Raw genomic sequence first — 13635 nt, 5'->3', positions numbered from 1 at the left:
TGGAAGCAGCAGTAACCCAGCGCTACCCAGGAAAGACTAAACCCTGTGCTGTCCGTGATGGCCTTATTAATATAATGTACACTGATGGCAATATAGTAAAACCAGCCCTACCATAAATCTTAAATCAAGTAAAATTAAGTTGGTATCGTTATAAAACTAAGATTTTTACAAACGGAGCGAAATTATATTTAGGTACTTGGATCTCGTTGTCCAGCCAGGTGTAGGTTCACTCGAGGCCTATCCAGAACTCGAGATCACCGCATGGGTGAACAGCATGCCAGATATGCGGTTCGATCTCTCATTTGCGCCCTGCCGTCACGGCAGGGCTTGAGCTGCTCTGAGGATGAATTCGGTAGATAGTATATTCGGCACATGGTTTCCTGGGACGGTTTGAATACTCAGATACATTAGTTTCGCGTCCAGTATTATTATTATTCTTAAATTTTTTGTGATCTTTGTTGCCTCAATAAAGTCTGCTTTTGGTTTCCAATGGACCATACTCCATAAGGAACGAATTGGCTTGTAAACATGAAAGCGTATGACTGAATGATGAGGTGGATATTGTACTTTTGTTAAACACCTTCTTCTTCCTCATTCCAAGGGCTGCGATGCTACCTTATACGTACTTACCGCACCAGCCAGTCAAGTGGACATTTTTACAAGCGAATTCGTCCATTATCGAGTGGGGCTATTGAAAAATAAAAGAAGACTTTATTAAGGCAACGAAAAAAAAAAAAAAATGTAAGAATAATAGTACTGGACACGAAAATAATGTATCTGAGTATTCAAACCGTCCCAAGAAACCATGAGCTAAATTTATCATCTACCGAATTCATCATCAGAGAAGCGAGATGTTCACTCCGTAACGGCTGAGCGCAAATGAGGTCTGGCAAGCTGTTCACGCATGTGCAGACCCTGAGTGCTGGATGGTTCCCGAGTAAACCTACACCGGGTCCAAATTTCTCCCAGGTGACGCCATGTTGAAAGGTGACGCCTCTCTGGCTGGGGCTAATAGTATCTACTATGGTGGGGACATACACCTGTGTAACTCCTGCAATGATTATTATTAACAGTCAACTAATATCCCCTTCACGCCACCAGCTCTCCAACTATGTCTGTCTCGTACTAGTGCCAGGCTCCAAATGAGGCATGGGACCATCCAGTCTACCCCGTCTTTGTGGCGCCAAACGAGCCAGCCACATGACTGGAAACAGAGTGGGAGAAAGGGGAGGAGGGAGTGGAGAACAGAGGAGTTGAGAGGTCCAGCCCGCACTCTCGCACACACAGCTATCTCGTTCTAATACTGAACATTAGTTTTTAAAGATTATAATGTGTTTTTAAAAGGGGCTGGGTGCGATTTAATTCTCTTATAGCGAAGGGCAATGCTCCTACCCTATTACTTATCAAATTTAACTCTAGGGAATGAAGGGAAAGTGGGTGAACATTTTAGGGAATTAATGCAGAGTGGCCGGGGTGCATCTTGTAAATAACTTTAAAGCACCAGATGGAACGCCTGTGGAAGATGCTCAGACCTTGTTTGTGTGTGTGTGTGTGTAGAATGACATACGATATGAAGTCGGGGTAAGGTGATTAACACTAAATTACCACTAGTCTTTATCTTTTAGGAGTAATGATCAACCTAGTCCTAATGTGATGTAACAAATATAAAGAACGAAAAAGTAATTTAATCCTTAATAAAAAATACAGGAAATTGCAGTTAATTCTGTCCTTGCTTCCTTTCCATCATGAGACTTAAGCATGCCAATAACATGTAGTGATAACGTTAACAATGCATTGATATACAGATACTCTATAAAAATAAAAAAAGTAATTGTATGAATAACGAGTGTCAATTTTTTTCTTTTTCCCATGAATGTATATATCGTCTTTCTTCTCCTTACTGCACGATTAAACTGTCTTTATATAGATGTACCTGTGCATTATAAAGCCGCAATCAGTCACATATGAACAAATTCATATTGCAGTCTTTCGTCAAGTGTTTAAACATCGGCATATATATATATATATATATATATATATATATATATATATATATATATATATATATATATATATATATATATATATATATATATATATATATATATATATATATATATATATATATATATATATATATATATATATATATATATATATATATATATATATATATATATATATATATATATATATATATATATATATATATATATATATATATATATATATATATATATATATATATATATATATATATATATAATTACTCCCAGTGAGGTCTAAAGCACTGTTCAGGGGGTGCTGTGAACTTATCATTAAACCCAGCTGTGACCTCACTGAACGTTTCCCTTTGTGTCTCACAACACAAGGGGGTAGTCACAGCCTGCCCTCTAAAGACAACTCTCTTCCTCCACACAAAACTACAAGCACCTAATAACACACACACCCTTCACTCAAAAAATTTTAAAATCATGGCGACTCCTACACCAGCCTCGGAGTCCCCATCTGGGGAGGGGACCATAAATGTCCCCAGGTCGGACTGCCTTTCTTTCGACGACCCTAAGTGTCTTGACACCCCCCTCAACTTTTTCTTCATTAACTTCTGCAACATTCGCGGTCTAAGATCTAATTTTCAATCTGTAGAACACCACCTCTCCTCTTCTAAACCTCATCTTCTTTTCCTCACTGAAACTCAGGTGTCTGAGGCAACTGACAGTAGCCCCTTTTCTGTTCCCTCCTACTTTCTCTATCCTCATTTTCGATCCAAAGCTGGATGCTGCGTTTATGTGCGCAATGACTTAACCTGCTCTCGTGCCCACGCTCTTGAATCTTCCGAGTTTTCCACCATCTGGCTACGACTACAGAGTCATTCTCATACTAAATTTATCTGTGCTGTATACCTCTCTCCTAACTCCTCTGACTATAAGAAATTCTTTGACTACTTAACTTCCAAAGTGGAGCACATTCTGACCCTCTTCCCTTTTGCAGAGATCTCCATTCTTGGAGACTTCAATGTTCACCACCAGCTTTGGCTTTCCTCTCCCTTCACTGACCATCCTGGTGAACTAGCCTTCAACTTTGCTATCCTCCATGACCTAGAGCAATTGGTGCAACACCCTACTCGTATTCCTGACCGTCTTGGAGATACGCCCAACATTCTTGACCTTTTCCTGACCTCTAATCCTTCTGCTTATGCTGTCACCCTTTCTTCTCCGTTGGGCTCCTCCGATCACAATCTCATATCTTTATCTTGTCCTATCACTCCAATCCCTCCTCAGGATCCCCCTAAGCGAAGGTGCCTCTGGCGTTTTGCCTCTGCTAGTTGGGGGGACCTGAGGCGGTATTTTGCTGATTTTCCTTGGAATGACTACTGCTTCCGTGTCAGAGACCCGTCTTTATGTGCTGAGCGCATAACAGAGGTGATAGTGTCTGGCATGGAGGCGTACATTCCTCACTCTTTTTCTCGTCCTAAACCTTCTAAACCTTGGTTTAACACAGCTTGTTCTCGTGCTATACATGATAGAGAGGTGGCCCACAAAAGGTACTTAAGCCTTCCTTCACCAGAATCTCATGCACTTTATATTTCTGCCCGGAACCATGCCAAGTCTGTTCTCCAACTAGCCAAAAACTCCTTCATTAACAGAAAATGTCAAAACCTTTCAAGATCTAACTCCCCTCGTGATTTCTGGCATCTAGCCAAAAATATCTCCAATAACTTTGCTTCTTCTTCTTTCCCTCCTCTACTTCAACCAGATGGCACCACTGCTATCACATCTATTTCTAAAGCTGAACTCTTTGCTCAAACCTTTGCTAAAAACTCTACCTTGGACGATTCTGGGCTTGTTCCTCCCTCTCCTCCACCCTCTGACTACTTCATGCCTCGTATTAAAATTCTTCGTAATGATGTTTTCCATGCCCTCGCTGGCCTAAACCCTCGGAAGGCTTATGGACCTGATGGGGTCCCTCCTATTGTTCTCCGAAACTGTGCCTCCGTGCTTGCACCTTGCCTAGTCAAACTCTTTCAGCTCTGTCTGTCAACATCTACCTTTCCTTCTTGCTGGAAGTTTGCCTACATTCAACCTGTTCCTAAAAAGGGTGACCGCTCTAATCCCTCAAACTACCGTCCTATTGCTTTAATTTCCTGCTTATCTAAAGTTTTTGAATCCATCCTCAACAGGAAGATTCTTAAACATCTATCACTTCACAACCTTCTATCTGATCGCCAGTATGGGTTCCGTCAAGGCCGCTCTACTGGTGATCTTCTGGCTTTCCTTACTGAGTCTTGGTCATCCTCTTTTAGAGACTTTGGTGAAACTTTTGCTGTTGCCTTGGACATATCAAAAGCCTTTGATAGAGTCTGGCACAAAGCTTTGATTTCCAAACTACCCTCCTACGGTTTCTATCCTTCTCTCTGTAACTTCATCTCAAGTTTCCTTTCTGACCGTTCTATTGCTGCTGTGGTAGACGGTCACTGTTCTTCTCCTAAATCTATTAACAGTGGTGTTCCTCAGGGTTCTGTCCTGTCACCCACTCTCTTCTTATTATTCATTAATGATCTTCTAAACCAAACTTCTTGTCCTATCCACTCCTATGCTGATGATACCACCCTGCACTTTTCCACGTCTTTTCATAGACGTCCAACCCTTCAGGAGGTAAACATATCACGCAGGGAAGCCACAGAACGCCTGACTTCTGATCTTTCTAAAATTTCTGATTGGGGCAGAGCAAACTTGGTATTGTTCAATGCCTCAAAAACTCAATTCCTCCATCTATCAACTCGACACAATCTTCCAGACAACTATCCCCTCTTCTTCAATGACACTCAACTGTCCCCCTCTTCTACACTGAACATCCTCGGTCTGTCCTTTACTTATAATCTGAACTGGAAACTTCACATCTCATCTCTAGCTAAAACAGCTTCTATGAAGTTAGGTGTTCTGAGACGTCTCCGCCAGTTTTTCTCACCCCCCCAGCTGCTAACTCTGTACAAGGGCCTTATCCGTCCATGTATGGAGTATGCTTCACATGTCTGGGGGGGTTCCACTCATACTGCTGTTCTAGACAGGGTGGAATCAAAAGCTTTTCGTCTCATCAACTCCTCTCCTCTAACTGACTGTCTTCAGCCTCTCTCTCACCGCCGCAATGTTGCATCTCTTGCTGTCTTCTACCGCTATTTTCATGCTAACTGCTCTTCTGATCTTGCTAACTGCATGCCTCCCCTCCTTCCGCGGCCTCGCTGCACAAGACTTTCTTCTTTCTCTCACTCCTATTCTGTCCACCTCTCTAACGCAAGAGTTAACCAGTATTCTCAATCATTCATCCCTTTCTCTGGTAAACTCTGGAACTCCTTGCCTGCTTCTGTATTTCCACCTTCCTATGACTTGAATTCCTTCAAGAGGGAGGTTTCAAGACACTTATCCACCAATTTTTGACCACTGCTTTGACCCTTTTAGGGACTGGCATTTCAGTGGGCATTTTTTTTTATTAGATTTTTGTTGCCCTTGGCCAGTATCCTTCCTACATAAAAAAAAAAAAAAAAAATATATATATATATACTGTATATATATATATATATATATATATATATATATATATATATATATATATATATATATATATATATATATATATATAAAGGCAAGCATACGTGAATAAAAGTGGTGCCTTTAGGCAAGGGAATCAACCTGAGGCAACATGAATCCTCGGCTTGTACGACTCCTGCCACGGGGCCTGCTGAGGCTCCTGCTGACTGTGCTTCTTCAGGGTGTCGGGAAGAATAACTTCGATGACTCAGCTACTTTGTTTTCTGCCTACGACTTTATCATTGGTTAGTACTTTTCTATTCTCTTTGTCATAATTCTTTGATTTTATTAAATATTATGAATACTCTTCATGCTCTGTAATCTAGAATATATCTAGTTTAGAATGTTTTGGGGTTTCATTTCATGGGATAATATATATATATATATATATATATATATATATATATATATATATATATATATATATATATATATATATATATATATATATATATATATATATATATATATATATATATATATATAAATATCTATCTATATATATATCTATATATCTATATCTATATCTATCTATCTATCTATCTATCTATCTATCTATCTATATCTCTCTCTCTCTCTCTCTCTCTCTCTCTCTCTCTCTCTCTCTCTCTCTCTCTCTCTCTCTCTCTCTCTCTCTCTATATATATATATGTGTGTGTGTGTGTGTGTGTGTGTGTGTGTGTGTGTGTGTGTGTGTGTGTGTGTGTGTGTGTGTGTGTGTGTGTGTGTGTGTGAGCTGTATTGTTGAGCATGTGTTTCTGTTCATACAGTGGGTGCTGGATCTGGTGGCAGCGTGGTGGGATCACGATTGGCGGAGGTCGAGGGCTGGCGGGTCCTCGTGCTCGAGGCAGGGGCCCCATCGCCTCTTGAGGCACAGGTTCCGGCTTACAACCTATTTCTGATGCAAAGTGAGGTTGATTGGAACTATTTCACCACTCCACAGCACCACGGTCTCCTTGCTTACACCAACAGAGTGAGCCGGATCTCTTTCTTGGAAACTTATTATAAATCTCATTTTAATGCTTAACTTGTTCGGAAAAAACGATAAAACACAACAAATCTTTTCTTTTTTGGGGGAAGAGGGATTTGAGGGTGGAATTGCTGTATCATTAGTGTAATACTCATATACGAGTACATCAAAATATTCTACCGCCTGCCTATGAGGCATTTGTCTTGACCTGCTCACTGCCAGGAAGAGGTGTAGCCCTTATATCCAAGCATGAAATTATGTATTTTCTTGATATTGCTACCATCGTACTACTACTACTACTACTACTACTACTACTACTACTACTACTACTACTACTACTACTACTACTACTACTACTATTACTACTACTACTACTGTTAACGCTGCTGCCATTGCTGATGTTGCTAACGATACTGCTTTAACATTCCAGTCATGCCCATACCCTTTGGGACGTGCTGTAGGCGGCTCGTCAGCTATAAACTGGATGATGTACGTGCGCGGCAACAGGCGGGACTATGACTCTTGGGAGGCGCAAGGCAACCCAGGATGGAGTTACCAAGAGGTGCTGAAGTACTTCAAGAAAGCTGAGGACTACAGGGGCAAACGAAACATCGAGACAGGTATAATCGTGAAAGATGTGAGCAAGGGACAAGGATGCAGATAGGAAGGCAAGGAGGAATGGTGGGAGGGGTGTAGTAGAGATGAATATACGCACAAGACAGAATGAAAGAAAAATAAAAGGGCTTTAGATGGAAGGGATAGATGGAAAGGAAGCACATGGAACATCAGAATGCATGAGAGAGAGAGAGAGAGAGAGAGAGAGAGAGAGAGAGAGAGAGAGAGAGAGAGAGAGAGAGAGAGAGAGAGAGAGAGAGAGAGAGAGAGAGAGAGAGACTTTAAAAGTTTACTAGTTAAAAGGAATGAAAGAAAATTCTGACTAGACTTTAAAAGTTTACTAGTTAAAAGGAATGAAAGAAAATTCTGACTATCACTTAGGTTAGTAAGATGGACAGAATAAAGATGAAAGTATGAAAAGAATCTTGTGCAGGGAGGTCGAAGAAGGAGAAGAAAACGTGAAATAAAGGTGTAGAGAGATGGATAGAAATGTAAATCAAACCTATTGGTTAGTAGTTTGATGAATTATAGCGGTCTTTCAGCAATGACGTAAATGTTGACAGACAGAAAAGGAAAAAAAAAATTGAGCTAGTAATAGTAAGTAGCCTATATATATATATATATATATATATATATATATATATATATATATATATATATATATATATATATATATATATATATATATATATATATATATATATATATATATATATATATATATATATATATATATATATATATATATATATATATATATATATATATATATATATATATATATATATATATATATATATATATATATATATATGTATATATATATATATATATATATATATATATATATATATATATATATATATATATATATATATATATATATATATATATATATATATATATATATATATATATATATATATATATATATATATATATATATATATATATATATATATATATATATATATATATATATATATATATATATATATATATATATATATATATATATATATATATATATATATATATATATATATATATATATATATATATATATATATATATATATATATATATATATATATATATATATATATATATATATATATATATATATATATATATATATATATATATATATATATATATATATATATATATATATATATATATATATATATATATATATATATATATATATAGAATACTTATTAATTCAAAATCTTATATATATATATATATATATATATATATATATATATATATATATATATATATATATATATATATATATATATATATATATATATATATATATATATATATATATATATATATATATATATATATATATATATATATATATATATATATATATATATATATATATATATATATATATATATATATATATATATATATATATATATATATATATATATATATATATATATATATTGTTATGACTATGAAATTCCTCCCCCTTCTGGCTAGCTTCCATCAAGTCACCACCTACATGACTGGGCACAAGCCTTAATATGAGTTACAAGGTCCTCATTTGACTCTTGCAGCCTTTACTAGACAGTCATAACACTGGGTTACTCACACATGAGGTCGTCAGTCTGTTTCTCCCACCAATAGACAAGGAAATAGTCCACCAACTACTAACTACAACAGCTGGGAAAGAATCGCCAGGCACGTTCTAAGGAGAGTCAGTTTCAATAAACGACAGATATGGAAGGATTATAATGATCTACAGAATACCACCCTCATAAACATCAAGACAATGTTCTCCCACTTCTGTTGAACACTATCTCCTCCTGCAGTGCAATATCCTATCCATCCTCCCAGAAGACAAGCTCTGCCCTGGGGAAGAAATATACTCTACTGCAAATCAGCATATACTAATCTTCCACATGCCAGCTCTATAATGAAGCCAGGCATCATAATAGCATGTAACGACCACAATACACAAAGATAAGAGGCCTACAAAACAAACAGGAGAGTAATTAACTTCTCACTGTAACCAAACTCGGCTTGCTTTAGCCTCACCGAAAAGTCACGTCTGAATATATAGCAAGTGTGTTCCAAATAACTATGCCCCAAGGCAGGCTGATATGGAAACTCCTACACTATCCGTATAGATAGGGTTGTACAGCCGGTAATTACTCAATTATCCTCTTAAAGCAACCAGCCCATCTGACTGTAAAACCCTTCCTGTCTCCTCCTGCCTTCATACGTTTATATCATGTGGTGGCTGGACGGAGACTGATTCCTAGGAACGCCTCCTTCACAGTCGTCAGTAGACTATAAGTCATGCAGGACGTACAGGATGGGGACGAGGGGGTACCCTACCCAGCGCTTCTGCCTCGTCTCACTCAGCGCTGGCTTACATGAATAATACACTTTTCTTCTGGAAATAATGGTGACTAAACTATGGGGTCTGGATAAATACTGAATACTTTATCGTCAAGGGCAATAATGTACAGGAAACTTAAACTGAATGAATAATGGGAAATAAGGAAAATTATGTGGTGAATGCAAGTGACTGCACAGATGAAAGTTATACTAACTTGCTGTGGGCTAGGCTGCCCATTAAAGTCGTCAAATTTTCTTCTCTGCCTTTCTTCTTTCTTCTCTCTCTCTCTCTCTCTCTCTCTCTCTCTCTCTCTCTCTCTCTCTCTCTCTCTCTCTCTCTCTCTCTCTCTCTCTCTTCCTTTTTTCGTTCTTGCTTCTTCTCTTCGTTTTACATCACTGCTCACAACAATATATATATATATATATATATATATATATATATATATATATATATATATATATATATATATATATATATATATATATATATATGAAGACTTGTTTTTTCACCAGCAGCACAGTTCCATGGACAGGGTGGACCCATGGGTGTGGAGGACAAGAGGTGGTGGACACCATTACTAGATGGCTTCCTCCGAGCAGGGGAGGAGCTTGGATACAAGGTGATCGACCCAAATGGCCCAGAACAGATTGGTGAGTATATTGCTTTGTGATGAAAAAAAAGATAGCTGGTCGCCTGTGGAGATGAAAGTGGTTTTCATTTCATGACTGTCTTGTGCTTAATCATGTTTGTTCTGAGTGTAATTTGCTGTACTACTGTGCACAATGTGTTTGTGCTTACGGCAATGCTGTTGCAATGTTTGCATTGCTGTAATGCCGTTATATATATATATATATATATATATATATATATATATATATATATATATATATATATATATATATATATATATATATATTTATGTAAGAGGGCCACAGGCAAAGAAAGAAAGAAAAAAAGGAAGAAAAAAGAAACTGGAAAAAAAATCCCACTTAGGCTGCAGTCCTAAGAGAGACATCAAGAGAATCATTGAAAACTGTCTCCTGAAACTGTGTCCTGAAACCTCTCTCTTGAAAGAGTTCAAGTCATAGGAAGGAGGAAATATAGAAGTAAGAAGGGAATTGCAGAGTTTACCAGAGAAAGCGATGAATGAATGACAATACTGGTTAACTCTTGAATTAGAGAGGTGGACAGAATAGGGATGAGAGAAAGAAGAAAGTCTTGTGCAGTGAGTCCACGAGAGGAGGGAGAAATGCAATTAACAAGATAAAAAGGGCAGTTAGGATGAAAATAGCGATAGGAGATACCAAGAGATGCAACATGCGGCAATGAGAAAGGTTGAAAACATTTAGAGAAGAGGAGCTGATAAGATGAAAAATTTTTGATTCCACCCTGTCTAAAATAGCGTTATGAGTGGAAAACCCTACACATTTGAAGCATACTCCATACATGGGCGGATAAGGCCCCTGTACAGAGTTAGCAACTGAGGGGATGAGAAAAACTGGCGGAGACGACTCACAAGACCTAACATCAAAGAAATTGATTTAGCTAGAGATATGTAAAGTTTCCAGTTTAGATTATAAGTAAAAGACAGGCTGAGGATATACATTGTAGAAGAGGAGGAGAGTTGAGTGTCATTGAAGAAGAGGGGATAGTTGTCTAGAAGGTTGTGTCAAGTTGATATATGGATGAATTGAGTTTTTGAGGCATTGACCAATACAAAGTTTGCTCTGCCCAAATCAGAAATTTTACAGACATCAGAAGTTAGGCATTCTGTAGCTTCACTGCGTGAACTGTTTACTTCCTGAAGGGTTGACGTCTAGGAAAAGACATGGGAAAGTGCAGGGTGGTATCATCAGCGTAGAGGTGTATATGACAAGAAGTTTGGTTTAGAAGGTCATTGATAAATAATAGGAAGAGACTGGGTGACAGGACAGAATCCCATATTGGCGTTCATGTAGAAGGCTGTGACGTGATAAATGCTTAAAAACCTTCTTGTTAAGGATATATTAAAAAAAACTTTTGATGGGCAAGAAATTAAAACAATAGGACGGTAGTTTGAGGGATTAAAACGGTCACCCTATCTAGGAAAAGGCTGAATGTAGACAAACTTCTAACAAGAAAGAAAGAAAGATGTTGATAGACAGAGTTGAAAGAGTTTGACTTTGCAAGGTGCAAGCACGGAGGTGTAGTTCCAGAGAAGAATAGAAGGGACCCCATCAGGTCGATAAGCATTCTGAGGGTTTAGACCAGCGAGGACATGGAAAATATAACAGCGAAGGATCTTAATGAAATATGAAGTAGTCAGAGGGTGAAGGAGAGGGAGAAACAAACCCTGAATCATCTAAGGTAGTGTTTTTAGCAAAGGTCTGAACGAAGAGTTCAGCTTTAGAAATAGATGAGATGGCAATGGTACCATGAGGTTGAAATAAAGGAGGAAAACCGAAGAAGCAAAGAATTTTTTTTTTGGAGATGTTTTTGGCTATGTGCCAGAGGTCACGTGAAGAGTTAGATCTTGAAAGATTTTGATACTTTCTATTAATGAAGGAGATTCTGGCTAGTTGAAGAACAGATTTGCCAAGATTCCAGGCAGAAATATAAAGCGCATGAGATTCAGGTGATGGAAGGCTGAAGTATCCTTAGTGGGCCACGTCACTGTCATGTATAGCACAGGAACAGGCTTCCAAGATTTGGAAAAGTTTAGGTCCAGAAAAAGAGTGAGGAATGTACATCTCATTGGAAGGCACTTTCATCTCTATCATACACTCAGCACATATAGAAGGAAGGATCTCTGACACGGAAACAGCAGTCATTCCAAATGCCTCAAAAACTCAATTCCTCCATCTATCAACTCAACACAACCTTCCAGACAACTATTCCCTCTTCTTCAGTGACACTTAACTGTCCCCCCCCTTCTACAATGAATATCCTCGGTCTGTCCTTTACTTATAATCTGAACTGGAAACTTCACATCTCATCTCTAGCTAAAACAGCTTCTATGAAGTTAAGCATTCTGAGACGTCTTCGCCAGTTTTTCTCACCCCACCAGCTACTAACCCTGTACAAGGGCCTTATCCGTCCATGTATGGAGTATGCTTCACATGTCTGGGGGGGTTCCACTCATACTGCTCTTCTAGACAGGGTGGAATCAAAAGCTTTTCGTCTCATCAACTCCTCTCCTCTAACTGACTGTCTTCAGCCTCTCTCTCATCACCGCAATGCTGCATCTCTAGCTGTCTTCTACCGCTGTTTTCATGCTAACTGCTCTTCTGATCTTGCTAACTGCATGCTTCCCCTCTTCCCGCGGCCTCGCTGCACAAGACTTTCTTCTTTCTCTCACCCCTATTCTGTCTACCTCTCTAACGCAAAAGTTAACCAGTATTCTCAATCATTCATCACTTTCTCTGGTAAACTCTGGAACTCCCTGCCTGCTTCTGTATTTCCACCTTCCTATGACTTGAATTCCTTCAAGAGGGAGGTTTCAAGACACTTATCCTTCAGTTTTTGACTACCGTTTTGGACCCTTTTATGGGACTGGCATTTCAGTGGGCAATTTTTTTTTTTTATTGGATTTTTGTTCCCCTTGGCAAAGTGTCCCTCCTACATAGAAAAAAAAAAATCAGCATAATACCTCCTCAGGTCTCCCTAATTAACAGAATCAAAACGCCAGAGGCAGCTCCGCTTTGGGAGATCCAGAGGAAAGATTAGATAGATATGAAATTGTTATCGGAGGAGCCGGACGAAGATAGGGTGACAGTATAAGCAGAAAGATTAGAGGTTAGGAAAAGGACATGCATGTTGGGCGTATCTCCAAGACAATCTATTAATGCCAAGTATTGAGGTTTGTTGTAATGTCATGGAAAAAAATTGTGTTTCAGGCTTCAGTGTGGCTGACATGACTCATCGCAACGGCCGCCGCGATTCGGTGGCAGAGGCTTATCTTACTCCGGCAGGCAGACGAGGGAACCTACACGTTGTGTCCAACGCTTTTGTCACACAGGTGAAGAAATTGCAACTTAAAAGCTACTTACATCTTTGATACATCGAACTATGATATTGTATATTGTGAAGTCATTAAGAATTTTCACGCTATTCAAAAG

The 13635-nt window shown here is 38.1% G+C and overlaps 1 protein-coding gene across 1 annotated transcript in view; it reads left to right on the top strand.

Annotated features, from left to right (window-relative positions):
* Positions 1–13635, top strand: part of LOC135109629 (glucose dehydrogenase [FAD, quinone]-like) — a 45934-nt gene that overhangs the window by 4140 nt on the left and 28159 nt on the right. The window contains exons 2-6 of the mRNA XM_064021069.1: positions 5674–5830; positions 6356–6558; positions 6986–7175; positions 10054–10188; positions 13414–13535. Coding sequence (XP_063877139.1) covers positions 5698–5830; positions 6356–6558; positions 6986–7175; positions 10054–10188; positions 13414–13535 — 783 coding nt within the window. The 5' untranslated portion in view covers positions 5674–5697. The remainder of the gene's footprint in view (positions 1–5673; positions 5831–6355; positions 6559–6985; positions 7176–10053; positions 10189–13413; positions 13536–13635) is intronic.

The sequence above is a fragment of the Scylla paramamosain genome, chromosome 19 (assembly GCF_035594125.1).
Source record: "Scylla paramamosain isolate STU-SP2022 chromosome 19, ASM3559412v1, whole genome shotgun sequence".
NCBI lineage: Eukaryota > Metazoa > Arthropoda > Malacostraca > Decapoda > Portunidae > Scylla > Scylla paramamosain.
The sequence above is the reverse complement of the archived record's forward strand: the minus strand, read 5'-3'. Positions and strand labels throughout refer to the sequence as shown.